This window comes from Salvelinus alpinus, chromosome 24, assembly GCF_045679555.1.
Source record: "Salvelinus alpinus chromosome 24, SLU_Salpinus.1, whole genome shotgun sequence".
Classification (NCBI taxonomy): domain Eukaryota; kingdom Metazoa; phylum Chordata; class Actinopteri; order Salmoniformes; family Salmonidae; genus Salvelinus; species Salvelinus alpinus.
The window spans coordinates 23,024,439-23,040,329 of record NC_092109.1 but is presented as its reverse complement, the minus strand read 5'-3'; the positions used below and the strand labels follow the sequence as shown (position 1 = coordinate 23,040,329).

Here is a 15,891-nt window from a genome sequence, read left to right as displayed (position 1 = left end):
ATGTATGGAGTAAAAAGTTCAATATTTTCTTCAGGAATGTAGTGAAGTAAAAGTAAAAGCTGTAAAAATATGAATAGTAAAGTACAGATACTACTAAAGTAGTACTTTAAAGTATTTTTACTTAAGTACTTTACACCACTGTCAGAACGTTATGTGCTAGCTGGGTTCTATGGATAATATTTCTGTTGCCACAACACAACAAGCCATTCAATGTTTGGCAAGTGTACTGCCCAAATTAAGGTAGTGTTCAGACAGGAGTAATTAATTATATAATTTAGGAAATATTATTTAAATTTGTCAGGGGGTGCTGCAACACATTCAACGCCTCTACTTCCTGTGGCTATGTGATTTGGAGAAGGTAATCTGATTCTAGATCTGTGGTTAGGGGCAACCTTTTCCTCAATGCAGTAAATGCAGTAAAAAGCCTGGTCTTATAGGTGGCAGCACTACCACCAACCCAGGGGGGAATGACTGCCCCCTCTCATTGAAACCATGAAGTTCAAGGCCTTCCAGTGTACTGCAAGCTGTTGATTCCAGAAAGCAGGGTCCCCCATTATAATGAATAGGAAAATGGCAATCTTCGTGGTCAATATTAGTGTAAATAAAAACATTTTTAGAAGACAATCATGGTACCAATAATTGCTTCTAATACACCAGATGTAAGTCCTTGAAACTATTACTTTAAAATAGCACACAAAAGTAATAAGGATAATTTAACAGCTAATGGCAGCCTGCAGTACACCGGCCAGCTTTCAACTTGAGATACTCAATAAGAGGGGGCAGCACTGAACTAGCCTGCAATGTCACTTCCTGGACTAGCTGTGCATGTTATGTCTACATAACTCCCCTTGAGACTTCAAACATGGTGTGACGTCTTCAATGGCTTTGTCCATTCATATAGTCAATGCTTCAACCACATATCCCTGTGTATTGCCTTACACTTGGACTACAGAACAATACAGCTCGACTCACACTGGACAACCATGTCAGAGTATTCATTGAGCATGCTAAATGACTTATCGAGTTACAGGTATGCTGTCATACATTCAGGGCCTGCTATCCTGCTATCCTGATTTGATTACAGGGCTGTTGATGGAGATTGGAACATGGCTTCCATTAAGGTAGTGGGGAAATAGATATAGGAAGAGACAAGGGAGGAGGGGAAGATACTGGGAGATGCTGGTTAGTGTTGTGTGTGTGTGTGAGCGCGAGCGCGCACACGCGTGTTGGGTAATAACCTTTGTGCTGTGTGCATTTTGCTTGATTAGGCTTGCAGTGTGTGTGTGTCACAAACATCCACCGCTCCAGGTGATGAATGGCTCTGATCATGGGCTCTGACAGAGCTGAATGATCTAACATAGTGTGTGTGAGTGAGAGTGAGAGAGAGCATGCATGCCTATACACTCCCCCACAGCGGGAGGTATGTGTGGCTATTAGAGTCTACCCCAGTGTGTGATGTACAATCAAACAGGCCATTTCTAGACCCTAACAATAAGAATTGGTCTGTAGATATAAAAGGTAGCTGGTTTGAAAGCAGAGGGGGGGAGAAAGGCAATAATAGTGGCTGCTCTGTCTTTCACTCTGAAAAGCACCTGCATTTACAGATGGCCCTTTAATTGGCACGATCAACGCTGGCTGCTCCTAGCAACCGAGGAGTAAGCCTTATTGATAGCAGGGAGAGAAGGGGGGGGGGGGCTCGAGCTTTAAGGTAGTGTGTGTATGTGTGTCTGCACGTAAAGCTGTAAGGGTGTGTGTTGGAATGTTGTGTGCATGCCAAGAGATGTGAAGTGCATGTGTGTGTTCACGTAATCCCTGTCCCAGCCGGGGGACATGGAAGGGCACTGTTATCGTATCCAGTGGATTACAAGGCTAATGTAGTGCCACAAGCATTGGAAGCTCAAGGCTGTGATCAGAGCGAAGCACACCTCTATTCTATTCCCTTTCTTAATCCTGGCACACACACACAAATAAATACACAATTGATCTCTGTCTATATGTATTAAAGAAATGGGCAGAAAAGACTATGGATGGTGTGAGGGGCTTAGTGCTCTGATATCTAATTGACCTCCCAGACCTCTTGGAGTTGAGGTAAAAAAGTATTTGATAGTTTAGAATTGCACTTGGGACTCTGGAAGTCCTAATTCGTCTACTTTCTCTTCCCATTCTCTCAGTTTCTTCTCCTCTTATGCAGTACAGTATCTCACTCTCAGACTTCACCTCCATTTGCCTTCCTTCCTCCTCTCTTTTCCTTTCTTGTACTCACCATAGTCTTTTCTCTCCCCCCTTCTTCCACTTTTCCTCACTCTCAATACTCTTAAGTCCATTCTTGTACTCTCCCCCCATCTCCAGGTTTATTTGTTGTACTCTCACAGACACACAGTGGCCCCTTCTCTAGGGCCACATCTCAGAGTACAGACAGACAGCTCCCCAGAGGAAACCCCCAACAGACTGAGAAAGTCTGAAGTAGAGACTTCTTTCTCACAAAGGAGACTTTCACTAAGGGGAGCACTAGTGTGCAACTGCCAACCTTTCAGAGTGACAGGCCCTCTCAGCTTTAGGACTGTTGTGTATGGGGGCTCAGAAAAGAAGCACTCATTCCAGGAGCCAAATATATATGCAGGCTGACAAGGTGTGAGGGAGATGGAGGAGGAAGAATGGGGGCAACAAGACAGAGGAAGGAGAGAGAGGGAAATGGGGGAGAGATACACTCCAACGAGAGGAGATCGAGAGAGAGACAGAGAGAGAGAGACTCCAAAGAGAGGAGAGAGAGAAGGGAGTGGACAGAGCTGTGACTCAGCCACCAGCCTCTTCAATGATTCATGTGACTGACTGGTTCAGAGTGAATGCTGCTGCGTACAGGAGAGAGACACACTGTATACAAGCCTCAATCTCAATTCAAGCCTGAACCCCGCTTTGTGGTAGACCTGTTGGGTCTGGGGCTTGTGTTTCCATAGGTGGACGAGGTCTCTTTTCGGGTTGGAGAATTTAGAGGGCGTATATGTGGGTGCACCCTCACCCTGGCACTTGCCCCTGCTATGCGGCCGGTATACATCTTAGAGGCCAATGTTGGGGGGGGGGGGGGTGTTTGGGCCAAGTGTGTGTGCATGCGTGTGTGTTGTCCACACACCTTAGCGGCTTGGCTCTTGTCTTTACTACTACTCCCAGTGGAGCTGAGGGATCTCCTGCGCTGCTCCTGCTGCTCCTCCACCTCGGCCTTGAGGTGCTCGATGTGCACCAGGTAGGCCTGCTCCTGGGCCTCCCGCGTGCTCAGCCGCAGCTCCACCGCCTTCTTCTCCTTCTCCAGCAGGTAGAGCTGGGCCTTCAGCTCCGCCATCTCCTCCTGAGGGGGGAGGAAGGGTTAACAAGCTAATATAAACAAGCTACAAGTTATTCTTATCAAGGGGTGCTGTAACCATATGGAAGAAAGGGAAAAAGAGAGGGAGGAAAGAAGGATAGACACTGAGTATACCAAACATCACAGCTCATTACCGTGCATTTTTACCACCTGTGAAGTTCATCATAACTAATTTCATCTGTAGCCTAATAAACTGCATGCTTTCCCAAGTCGTGGTGGGAGGATCACATAACATACCGTCACGTGACTCCAAGTTTACTTCGATATGATGGTTATTATATCGATATTTCTCACATAATTAATTTTATTGACACAAAAAGATCCCACCTCGTCTAGTGTATTTTTTTTTGTCGACATTTGGAAAGTATACAGACACGGTTTCCAACAGGTCTGTTGTGACATTATTTATCTGAAATGTACTTTACTCGCATAAAAAGGTTTGATGGAAACCTGGTTACAGACAGTGACTCAATTAGCACATATCCATTTTTTTTTTTTTTAGATCGGTAAGTTAGTCTAGCGGCCAGCTATCTGAACTTGTAGTAATCGTGGTTGAATTAACAACCGGGGGGGCCCCCACTCTCACTCAGATATATTAAGAACTGCAAAAATGTCTCTCCACCACATGGCAAAATGAGTAGAATTGCATGAAAAGGCCCGTGTGTATGCTCTCCCTCCCACTCCCCTCTCCCCGCGCTCCCTCCCTCTCCCTCACCTTCATGGCCATGAGCTCCTGCATCAGCACAGCGTTCTCCAGGTCCAGACGGTGCGTGTCTCCCCGGGGCTTGACCTCAAGGCTGAGGGGGTCGACGTGAACGCTCTCTAGCTCCAGCATGGTCAGCTTGACTGCCGCACGGTCATTCTTTAGCTGCTGCACGTAGTCTTTCAGTCGCTGTTCGTCCTCCTTGGAGAAGTCTGTGTCGCACGAGCTGGTCGTGGAACTGGTGGTGCTGCGCGCACACACACACACACACACACACACACACACACAAAGATGAGAGATATCATAACATTTAGCTCTGTTGGATGATGGTCCCTCAACCATTCGAGACCCCTCCTACAGTCCCCACCCCAAGAAGAAGAATCCCCCAATGCACCAACAACCAAAAGAATGAACTAAAGAGAAAAAAGAAAAAGACGGAAGAAATCAACAAACAATACTAAACAATTTTTTTTATTAAAACAAAGGACATCAAGGACAACTAAAATCATAACAGCAATGCCAACTGTATATGTTTGTGTGCATGTCTGGCACTATTACATGTATGTGTGTGTTCTTGTATGTGTTTATTTGAATGAGAGTGTGTATATGCGTGTACAAACACCTGCACGGCATCAGCCTCAGGCAAACCGGCATTAGTTGTAAAATCACTGCCCATCAGTGTCATTCAAACATACTTTTATTATGTTTTATTTTACTTTTATTTTTTTTACTTTTATCTTTGACCATTCTATCTCCCGCACAGCAACTCCACTCCCACTTGTCTCAATCTATCTAATAAAATAGAATCCACAGATTGCGAGTTGAAGATAAATACTTTTACTAAGAGTATTAATATATTAGTAATTGACTGACCCGGTCTCTCCAGATCTCCTAACAGTCCTAACAATAAAATTGACCTATTTCTTGGGTCAATTTTAGATCGATGCAATGCATTTTCAGCCATTCCTGAACCTGAGACCAGAAACAGGCTACCTGAGGGCAATACCAATAAATGGTCTATTGATTCTGTATCCTCACAACAAAATCTGCAGAGCTTCGATGATTTTATACCCCAAATATTCAACATTTTGTTGGTGGCAAGAATTCTATATAACAATTTTAGCTGAAAAGCACGAAGTCTTGAATCTTCCGTTGTTTTATATATCAACCCATACACCCTGTACCATGGAATCGGTACATCAAAAATCTCTTCCCAACTATTTGCAATCTGTATGGCACAGTTGTCAACATCCTGGTCCTCAAATGAAACTGATATACTTTCCTATTTTTATTCCTCCGCCAGTTTTTATCCTTTATATTGGGCAGACAGACCAGTTCCTTACCTCCTCCCGCTGCCACAGGCCTCCTCAATTTTTGGGGTAATGCTGTAATCAATTGGTTGTACTCTTGGATTGAGCAGACCTTCCCGTACAATTCTGATAACTCCATGAAGGACATAACTCTCCCATTCCAATTTACAATATCATTTAAGAACAAAATACCCTTTTCAAACAGCTTTCCCATAAATACAGGTATTTTATCAACCAGCACATTTGAGTTCAGCCATAATATTTGTTCTATCTTTTCAGGGGGATGAAATTGAAATCGTAGCCAGCTCTGCAATGCTTGTTTGAAAAAGCGAGATACTTTGAAAAAAGTATAATTTTTAAACAATGGATGAGCTTTTCTTAGTAATCTACTTGAGAACCATTTAGGGTTCAAATACAACTTTTGAATAAGTGAAGCTTTTAGAGAGAGGTTTAGTGCTTTTATATTTAATAATCTCAACCCACCCAATTCATATTCATTATATAGGTAGGCACGTTATCTTTTGTCTGGTTTAGCGTCCCAGATAAAGACAAATATTTTTTGCTCATATGATTTGAAAAACGAATCATCCTTTTTCCTCTCCATGGTTGCAGGATCTTGTCTATTTTTACAAGTTTTCTATTGAAATTCATTGTGGAGAGCTTATTTATATCTTATGTGATATGAATACCAAGTATGTCTACTTCACCATCAGCCCATTTTATAGGTAAACTGCAGGGTAATGTAAAAGTTGTGTTTTTTAAAAGATCCAATACGTAATATTGTACACTTATCATAATTAGGTTTTAGCCCAGAGAGTACAGAAAGGTTATCTAGATCTTCAATGAGACATTGCAGGGATCTAGCATTCGAACTTAATACAAAACTTGAGTCATCGACATACATGGAGACCTTTGTTTTTAAGCCTTGGATTTCTACACCTCAAATGTTGTAATTGGATCTGATTTTAATAGCTAGCATTTCGATGGCCATAACGAATAGATATGGTGACAGCGGGCACCCTTGTTTAACTCCTCTTGACAATTCAAAACTCTGAGAAGTAGCTGTTATTTACTATTTTACACCTGGGGTTGCTATACATTATTTTTTACCCATTATATAAGAGAATTACCGAAATTGAAAAAATCCAGGCATTTATAAATAAAATCCAGTCTTACTTTATCAAATGCCTTTTCAAAATCCGCTATAAATACCAGGCCTGGCTTCTTAGATGTTTCATGATGTTCTATTATTTCTAGTAGTTGTTGTATATTATCTCCAATGTATCGTCCATGTAACAAACCTGTCTGATCAGGATGAACAATACCTGGTAAACCCTTTTAATTCTGAGTGCTATGCATTTCACTAGTACTTTTGCATCACAACATTGAAGTGTAAGGGGCCTCCAGTTTTTTAGATAGACTGGGTCTTTATATTTGCCATCTGGGTCTTGTTTTAATAATAGATAATAGAGAAATCAGACCTCCCTGCTGAGTACCTGACAGACTACCATTTCTATAGGAGTAGTTAAAACAATCTAACAATGGAGCTTTTAGTATATCAAAAAAGGCTTGATATACCTCTACCGGTATGCCATCAAGCCCTGGGGTTTTTCCAGACTGAAAGGATTTAATAGCCTCAAAAAGTTATTCCTCTGTAATTAGGCCTTCACACTGATCTTTCTGTATATTTGTTAATTTTCTTATTTATATTTATATTATTTGGAAATAATTCCTTAACGTAATCTTCATTCAGTGGGAGAGGAGGAGACGGAAAAGAGAACATCTGCCTAAAATAATTCGCTTCCTCTTTTAAAATATCATTCAAAGAATCATAGATGACTCCATCTTCAGTAACGAGTTTCTGCAAATTCATTTATGTTAGCATTCCTGTATTGAAGATTCAGGAAGAATTTTGGATCCACCTTCCTTGCGAATCATTCCTGACTATTTGCACATTCAGACCGAAATTTTTGTTAATGAATATCATCACACCTTTTGAGTTCCTTTGTCCATGATAGAAAATTATCTCCCCACCCCATTCCTTTTCCCACGCATCTTCATCTAAGGATGTATAGTGCGTTTCGTGTAAACAGTTTTATGTTGTATGTTATATTCCATTTACTTTAGCCATGTAAAGACTGATCTTTATTTATAATCTGCTAAACCGTTACAATTATAACTAGCTATACTTATTTCACCCCTTCCCATAACTAGATACTATTCTCAGTCTAAATTGACCATAATTAGTGCTTGTAAAGTTACTGCCATCAGAGGTATTATGACGGTCAAAATTAGAGCTTTCAAATGTCTGATATTTAGAATTCAAGAAATAGGTTCTAGCAATATTTATTTTACTCCCTTGCCTATTTGCCTGTGAGCCAATGCCACAGATGTTATACAATTGAGACAAGATATTATGTGTGTAGTAAATCTGAGTAGGTTGATGTGTATGATATTGGATGTGATTTAGTGAGAGTGTGTACGATGTCTGTATAAGAGAGAGACTATAATGTCTTGTGTCCAAATAAATAATTACTCTGCCAATTTGCATGGTTGAGTGTCTATGTGTGTAACATAGACAACATAGACACTTTGATTGTTTTTACTCTTTGCTGTACAGTGTCCTTGGGAGACGACGATGAAAATTGCGATGCAGTGGATACCACCTCTACCCTCTGTTCTGTTGGCGAACGTACAGTCACTAAAGAACAAACTGGATGAGCTCCAATCAAGACTATCCTATCAACGGGACCTGAAGAACTGTAATATTCTATGTTTCACAGAGTAGAATACATCTTGTTGGCTTTTCCATGCATCGTCAAGACCGGTCGGCCGCTTTCTTTTTATTGTCCAGTCTGAGATATGGCTTTTTCTTTGCATCTCTGTCTAGAAGGCCAGCATCCTGGAGTCGCCTCTTCACTGTTGACGTTGAAACTGGTGTTTTGCGGGTACAATTTAATGAAGTTGCCCGTTGAGGACTTGTGAGGTGTTTGTTTTTCAAGCTAGACACTCGAATGTACTTGTCCTTTTGCTCAGTTGTGCTCCAGGGCCTCCCACTCCTCCTTCTATTCTGGTTAGAGCCAGTCTGTTCTGTGAAGGGAGTAGTACGAAGCGTTGTACGAGATCTTCAGTTTCTTGGCAATTTCTCGCATGGAATAGCCCATTTCTCAGAACAAGAATAGACTGACGAGTTTCAAAAGAAAGTTCTTTGTTTCTGGTCATTTTGAGCCTGTAATCGAACCCACAAATACTGATGCTCCAGATACTCAACTAGTCTAAAGAAGGCCAGTTTTATTGCTTCTTTAATCAGAACAACAGTTTTCATCTGTGCTAACATGATTGCAAAAGGGTTTTCTAATGATCAATTAGCCTTTTAAAATTATAAACTTGGATTAGCTAACACAACATCCCATTGGAACACCGGAGTGATGGTGGCTGATAATGGGCCTATGTAGATATTCCATAAAAAAATCAGCCGTTTTCAGCTACAATAATCATTTACAACATTAACAATGTCTACACTGTATTTCTGATCAATTTGATGTTATTTTAATGGACAAAACTATTTGCTTTTCTTTCAAACAGAAGGACATTTCTAAGTGACCCCAAACTTTTGAACGGTAGTGTGGTATGCAAAACTAACTATGCAAGAGATTTTGTTGTAGGTAGAACGCATCGGAGTAGGAATATATTGCATTGACATGCACGACTCAGCCGTACTCTACACACACACCGTGCAGCATAACCAACATACGCTTGTTTTGAGATCAAAGCGAGAGCTGCATGTAGCCACGTGTGCACATTTGTTCATCCTTTGCTAGTTAGTGAGTTGTTAGCCCAGTTATAGATCATTTGTAATCTGCAATGGGGGAGGGATTGCTTCCTACAAGAGCACAAAACGTAAAAATTTCTAGACATCTTTGAAAAGCGAGTCTGGTAAATAGGGTTTTTTTTGTCTTAAAAGGGTAGTGTTGTATTTTGAGACAGGCTTGAATAAGCTAAGTAGCCAATAGGCAGAGGGTAACATCATTTGTCTGATTCTCTGTAATAATGGTATGGGAATAATAATGCATTTTATTTTGTAAAGTGGTTTCTTGCATCAAACACGACAACAACATTTTCAGTCACCTTGTCTGAAGGACAAGAAGACCTGACATTGGCTCAGTGCTGGGGAGGGAACATTGGCTGCAGAACATACTATTTACCAAGTTTTAATCTATATTTTTTGTAGCTGACTAATTACCACTACAAACCGATAATTGCACTAAGAGTGCACTCAACAAGCTGTATACGGCCATAAGCAAACAAGAAAACGCACACACTTTTATATCAGCATGTCACCTGTGCAACTGGAAGCGACAAAATTCTACATCCCCTTTACTCCAAAGACAGAAACGCATACAAGGCTCTCCCTACCCTCCCTTTGGCAAATCTGACCATAACTCAAAACAGGAAGTACCAGCTCAATACCAAAGTGGCCCGATGAAGCAGATGCTAAGCTACAGGACTGTTTCGCTAGCACAAACTGGAATATGTTCCAGGATTCATCTGATAACATTGAAGAGTTACCACATCAGTCTCTTCATTAATAAGTGCATTGACGACGTCGTCCCCATATTGACCGTAAGTAAATAATATCCAGGCAACATCCACTGAGCTAAAGGCTACAGCTGCCACTTTCAAGGTGCGGGACAATAATCCGGAAGCTTATAAGAAATCCAACTATGACCTCCGACGAGCCATTATACAGGCAAAGCATCAATACGGGACTACTACGCCGGCTCTGACACTCGTCGGATGTGGCAGGGCTTGCAAACTTACAAAGGGAAACCCAAAGGGAATTACAAAGGGAAACCCAGCTGCGAACTGCCCAGTGACGTGACCCTACCAGACAAGCTAAATGCCTTCTATGCCCGCATCTAGACAAGTAAAACTGAACCATGCATGAGAACCCCAGCTGTTTTGGACGACTTTGTGATCTCGTTCTCCGTAGCCTATGTGAGTAAGACCTTTAAACAGGTTAACATTCACAAGGCCGCGCGGCCAGATGGATTACCAGGACAAGTACTTAGAGCATGCGCTGACCAGCTGGCTAGCGTCTTCACTGACATTTTCAACCTGTCCCTGACCCAGTCTGTAATACCTACATGGTAACTGCTCGGCCTCAGACCGCAAGGTACTACAGAGTAGAAGTCGACCGATTAATCGGAATGGACGATTAATTAGAGCCGATTTCAAGTTTTCATAACAATCGGTAATCGGCATTTTTGGACACCAATTATGGCCGATTACATTGCACTCCACGAGGAGACTGCGTGGCAGGCTGACCACTTGTTATCCGAGTGCAGCAAGGAGCCAAGTTGCTAGCCAAGTTGCTAGCTAGCATTAAACTTATCTTATAAAAAATAATCAATCTTAACATAATCACTAGTTAACTACACATGGTTGATGATATTACTAGATTATCTAGCTTGTCCTGCGTTGCATATAATCGATGCAGTGCCTGTTAATTTATCATCGAATCACAGTCTACTTCACCAAACGGGTGATGATTTAACAAGCGCATTCGCGAAAAAAGCACTGTCGTTGCACCAATGTGTACCTAATCATAAACATCAATGCCTTTCTTAAAATCAATACACAAGTATGTATTTTTTAAACCTGCATATTTAGTTGATATTGCCTGCTAACATTAATTTATTTTAACTAGGGAAATTGTGTCACTTCTCTTGCGTTCTGTGCAAGCAGAGTAAGGGTATATGCAGCAGTTTGGGCTGCCTGGCTCGTTGCGAACTGTGTGAAGACCATTTCTTCCTAACAAAGACCGTAATTAATTTGCCAGAATTGTACATAATTATGACATAACATTGAAGGTTGTGCAATGTAACAGCAATATTTAGACTTAGGGATGCCACCCGTAAGATAAAATACGGAAGGGTTACGTATTTCACTCAAAGAATAAACTGTTTTGTTTTCGAAATGATAGTTTCCGGATTTGACCATATTAATGACCTAAGGCTCGTATTTCTGTGTGTGATTATATTATAATTAAGTCTATGATTTGATATTTGATAGAGCAGTCTGACTGAGCGGTGGTAGGCAGCAGCAGGCTCGTAAGCATTCATTCAAACAGCACTTTCCTGCATTTGCCAGCAGCTCTTCGCTGTGCTTCAAGCATTGCGCTGTTTGTGACTTCAAGCCTATCAACTCCCGAGATTAGGCTGGCAATACTATAGTGCCTATAAGAACATCCAATAGTCAAAGGTATATGAAATACAAATGGTATAGTGAGAAATAGTCCTATAATTCCTATAATAACTACAATCTAAAACTTCTTAACTCTAAATATTGAAGACTCATGTTAAAAGGAACCACCAGCTTTCATATGTTCTCATGTTCTGAGCAAGGAACTTAAACGTTAGCTTTTTTACATGGCACATATTGCACTTTTACTTTCTTCTCCAACACTTCGTTTTTGCATTATTTAAACCAAATTGAACATGTTTCCTTATTTATTTGAGACTAAATTGATTTTATTGATGTATTATATTAAGTTAAAATAAGTGTTCATTCATTATTGTTGTAATTGTCATTATTACAAATATATATATAAAAATCGGCCGAATAATCGGTATCGGCTTTTTTGGTCCTCCAATAATCGGTATCGGCGTTGAAAAATCATAATCGGTCGACCTCTACTAGAGGGTAGTGCGTACAGCCCAGTACATCACCGGGGCCAAGCTTCCTGCCATCCAGGACCTCTATACTAGGCGGTGTCAGAGGAAGGCCCTAAAAAATTGTTATAGACTCCAGCCACCCTAGTCATAGACTGTTCTCTCTGCTAGCGCACGGCAAATGGTACAGGAGTGCCAAGTCTAGGTCCAAGAGGCTTCTAAACAGCTTCTACCACCAAGCCATAAGACTCCTGAATAGCTAATCAAATGGCTACCCAGACTATTTGCTCCCGGCTACTATCCAATCAAATCTACATTGACATTATCCCACCCCAGGTAAGCCGCTATTGGCTTAATTAATTTCCAGCAATATTGCCTGTGTCTGTTTGGTGTGCACATTTTTGTATCACGCCGTATGTAGCCAGTTAACGATGCTAGTAAAGATAAGTCGTCTGGGTAGACAGTAAGACCCCCAAAACCTTCTCAATTAATGTTAACTGCAAATTAGGCTTACCTGACAGACATATATAATAACTATTTGTATCAATTGGGTGGCCATTTTATTGCTAAACTCTGCCATGACATGTGCTGCAGCAGTGGGCCTAACAGCAGAAACGGCCCCACACATTCCTCGCTTTCTGAATGCGCAATTAAAGGTGATTACACTCTAATCTAAATGTATTTGGTTTTTTCCCCCAGACCTCAAAATTGGTAGTCGATGTGATTTAAGCATTGACCTTGACTCAGAATACTGTAATATTGAGAGTAATTAAAAAAAATATATATATATAAAACAGAATTACAGAAAATATAAAAAATAATTGTATATAATATAAAAAATAAACCCTTAGAGTAGTTTATTAACCATTATTTTACCAGGTATATTGACAGAAAACACATCTCTTTTACACCAAGGACCCAGGGCAGAGTGGCAGGGTAGAGGAGAAGAATGTGCATATTTGAAAGCTATAAAAAAAAGTAAGAGTAGCTCGCGACATGTTTAATTTTTGCTAGTTTGGAGGTTGGAGACCACTGCTCTAGAGTGTACTGCAGCCACTGCAGAGCACTGTAGACTCTCATCTCCTACACTAATTGTAAATTTTCTGCTGTGCCCCTGACTTACATGTGAGCCGCATTTGAATGTCATGTATTTTCTCTCCCAGAGCAGTGACTGTAGATGAAAGCTTTGTTTAGGGAGCGGCTTCCTTGCCTGATCTGTCATGGGCACTTGAGCAGAGGGTTGGCTTTAATTATGTTTCAATATGGATTGAAAGCATAAACTACAGTGGTTCCCAAACTGTGGGGGGCGCGAGGGGTCGGCAGGGGGCGTGCGTGGGTATTATGTAGTAGACTAAAACTATTAATGTTACATTGAGCTGGGTGAATGGAATATGAATGACAGTCATCCAATATGCTGTAATAGAAATAAGGCCATGCTCATAATAAAAAATAAAAATCCTCCTTCATCTTAAACGGCACCGACTGCCACTGATATACACACATACCTAGTGTGACTATTGGAAGACAGGCTCTCCCATGGTTGAACACTGCAGCCAGTCACAGCGAATGCGGCTCCACAGCTACCGTCCAGCCTGCCCAGAAGATCCTTGGCTGCATTCTCTGCTGTCTTCCTGCAGTCATGGGCCCTCTTCAGGATTTGAGTGATACTCTCCTCTCCCAACTTCTCGCCTACACACACACACACACACACACACACACACACACACACACACACACACACACACACACACACACACACACACACACACACACACACACACACACACACACACACACACACACACACACACAGTAGAAAGAGAGATGTCAAATAGCTTTTATTTGCTGGAGTCATTGTAATTGCCAGGGCTGTCACAAGGCCAAGATTTGGTCTGGAATGTACTATATCTAAAAAATATGCCACATTAACCATGATTGAATGAAGTATTCAAAATGAAAATGTACTGTACACATATGGCTATACAAGGCTGCAAATACTATATGTAATGTTAGTCAGCATTAGATGAATAAGGGGATGTTCATCTGAGATACTGTTTTGTGTTGAAGGGGAAAAGGTTAGGAGGGAGGTATGTGTTACAAGGGAGTCGTGAGGCATGAAATGCCTCACTGAAGACATGACAGCTGAAGGAGTGAGGGAGAAGAGTTGGGGAAGGAGGGAATCAAAGGAGTTGGAGATTAACACTTTATTTTTTTGTTAGGGGAAAGAATATTTAATATTGCAGATAGATTGTGGCATTGTCCACATCATTTCCAATCCCCCATATAGATATATAGAATAATATACAGTTGAAGTCGGAAGTTTACATACACTTAGGTTGGAGTCATTAAAACTTGTTTTTCAACCACTCCACACATTTCTTGTTAACAAACTATAGTTTTGGCAAGTCGGTTAGGACCTCTACTTTCTGCATGACCCAAGTCATTTTTCCAACAATTGTTTACAGACAGATTATTTCACTGTATCACAATTCCAGTGGGTCAGAAGTTTACATACACTAAGTTGACTCTGCCTTTAAACAGCTTGGAAAATTCCAGAAAATTATGTCATGGCTTTAGAAGCATCTGATTGGCTAATTGACATCGTTTGAGCCAATTGGAGGTGTACCTGTGGATGTATTTCAAGGCCTACCTTCAAACTCAGTGCCTCTTTGCTTGACATCATGGGAAAATACAAATAAATCAGCCAAGACCTCAGAAAAAAATTGTAGACCTCCACAAGTCTGGTTCATCCTTGGGAGCAATTTCCAAATGCCTGAAGGTACCACATTAATCTGTACAAACAATAGTACGCAAGTATAAACACTATGGGACCATACTATTCTGACATTTCACATTCTTAAAATAAAGTCTGCAACATTGAAAGCCAAGATTAAACTCAAAGCGTCACGTCTGGAGGAAACCTGGCACCATTCATACGGTGAAGCATGGTGGTGGGAGCATCATGCTGTGGGGATGTTTTTCAATGGCAGGGACTGGGAGACTATTCAGGATCGAGGGAAAGATGAATGGAGCAAAGTACAAAGAGATCCTTCATTAAAACCTTCGCCAGAGTGCTCAAGATCTCAGACTGGGGCGAAGGTTCACCTTCCAACAGGACAACGACCCTAAGCACACAGCCAAGAAAACGTAGGACTGCCTTCGGGAAAAGTCTCTGAATGTCCTTGAGGGAACCAGCCAGAGCCCGGACTCGAACCAGATCGAACATCTCTGGAGAGACCTAAAAATAGCTGTGCAGCAACGCTCCTCATCCAACCTGACAGAGCTTGAGAGGATCTGCAGAGAAGAATGGGAGAAATTCCCCCAAATACAGGTGTGCCAAGCTTCTAGCGTCATGCCCAAGAAGACTCAACGCTGTAATCACTGCCAAAGGTACTTCAACAAAGTACTGAGTAAAGGGTCTGAATACTTATGCAAATGTGATATCTCTGTTTTGTATTAGCAAACATTTCTAAAGACCTATTTTTGCTTTGACCTTATGGGGTATTGTGTGTAGATTGATGAGGGGAAAAAACTATTTCATGCAATGTGTGTGTGTGTGTGTGTGTGTGTGTATATATATATATATATATATATATATATATATATATATATATATATATATACACACACACATATATATACAAAGGGTATATATACACACACACAACTGTTCAAAAGTTTGGGGTCACTTTGAAATGTCCTTGTTTTTGAAAGAAAAGCACATTTTTGGTCCATTTAAAATAACATCAAGTTGATCAGAAATACAGTGTAGACATTGTTAATGTTGTAAATGATTATTGTAGCTGGAAACAGCAGATTTTTTATGGAATATCTACATAGATGTACAGA

At 41.0% G+C, this 15,891-nt stretch overlaps 1 protein-coding gene across 8 annotated transcripts in view; it reads right to left on the bottom strand.

Annotated features, from left to right (window-relative positions):
• Positions 1-15,891, bottom strand: part of LOC139552342 (colorectal mutant cancer protein-like) — a 136,785-nt gene that overhangs the window by 22,315 nt on the left and 98,579 nt on the right. For all 8 annotated transcript variants that reach the window (XM_071363979.1, XM_071363981.1, XM_071363977.1 and 5 more), the window contains 3 exons: positions 13,548-13,731; positions 4,071-4,305; positions 3,128-3,340 (listed from right to left, as the gene is read on the bottom strand). In XM_071363979.1, the coding sequence (XP_071220080.1) occupies positions 3,128-3,340; positions 4,071-4,305; positions 13,548-13,731 (632 nt within the window). The remainder of the gene's footprint in view (positions 1-3,127; positions 3,341-4,070; positions 4,306-13,547; positions 13,732-15,891) is intronic.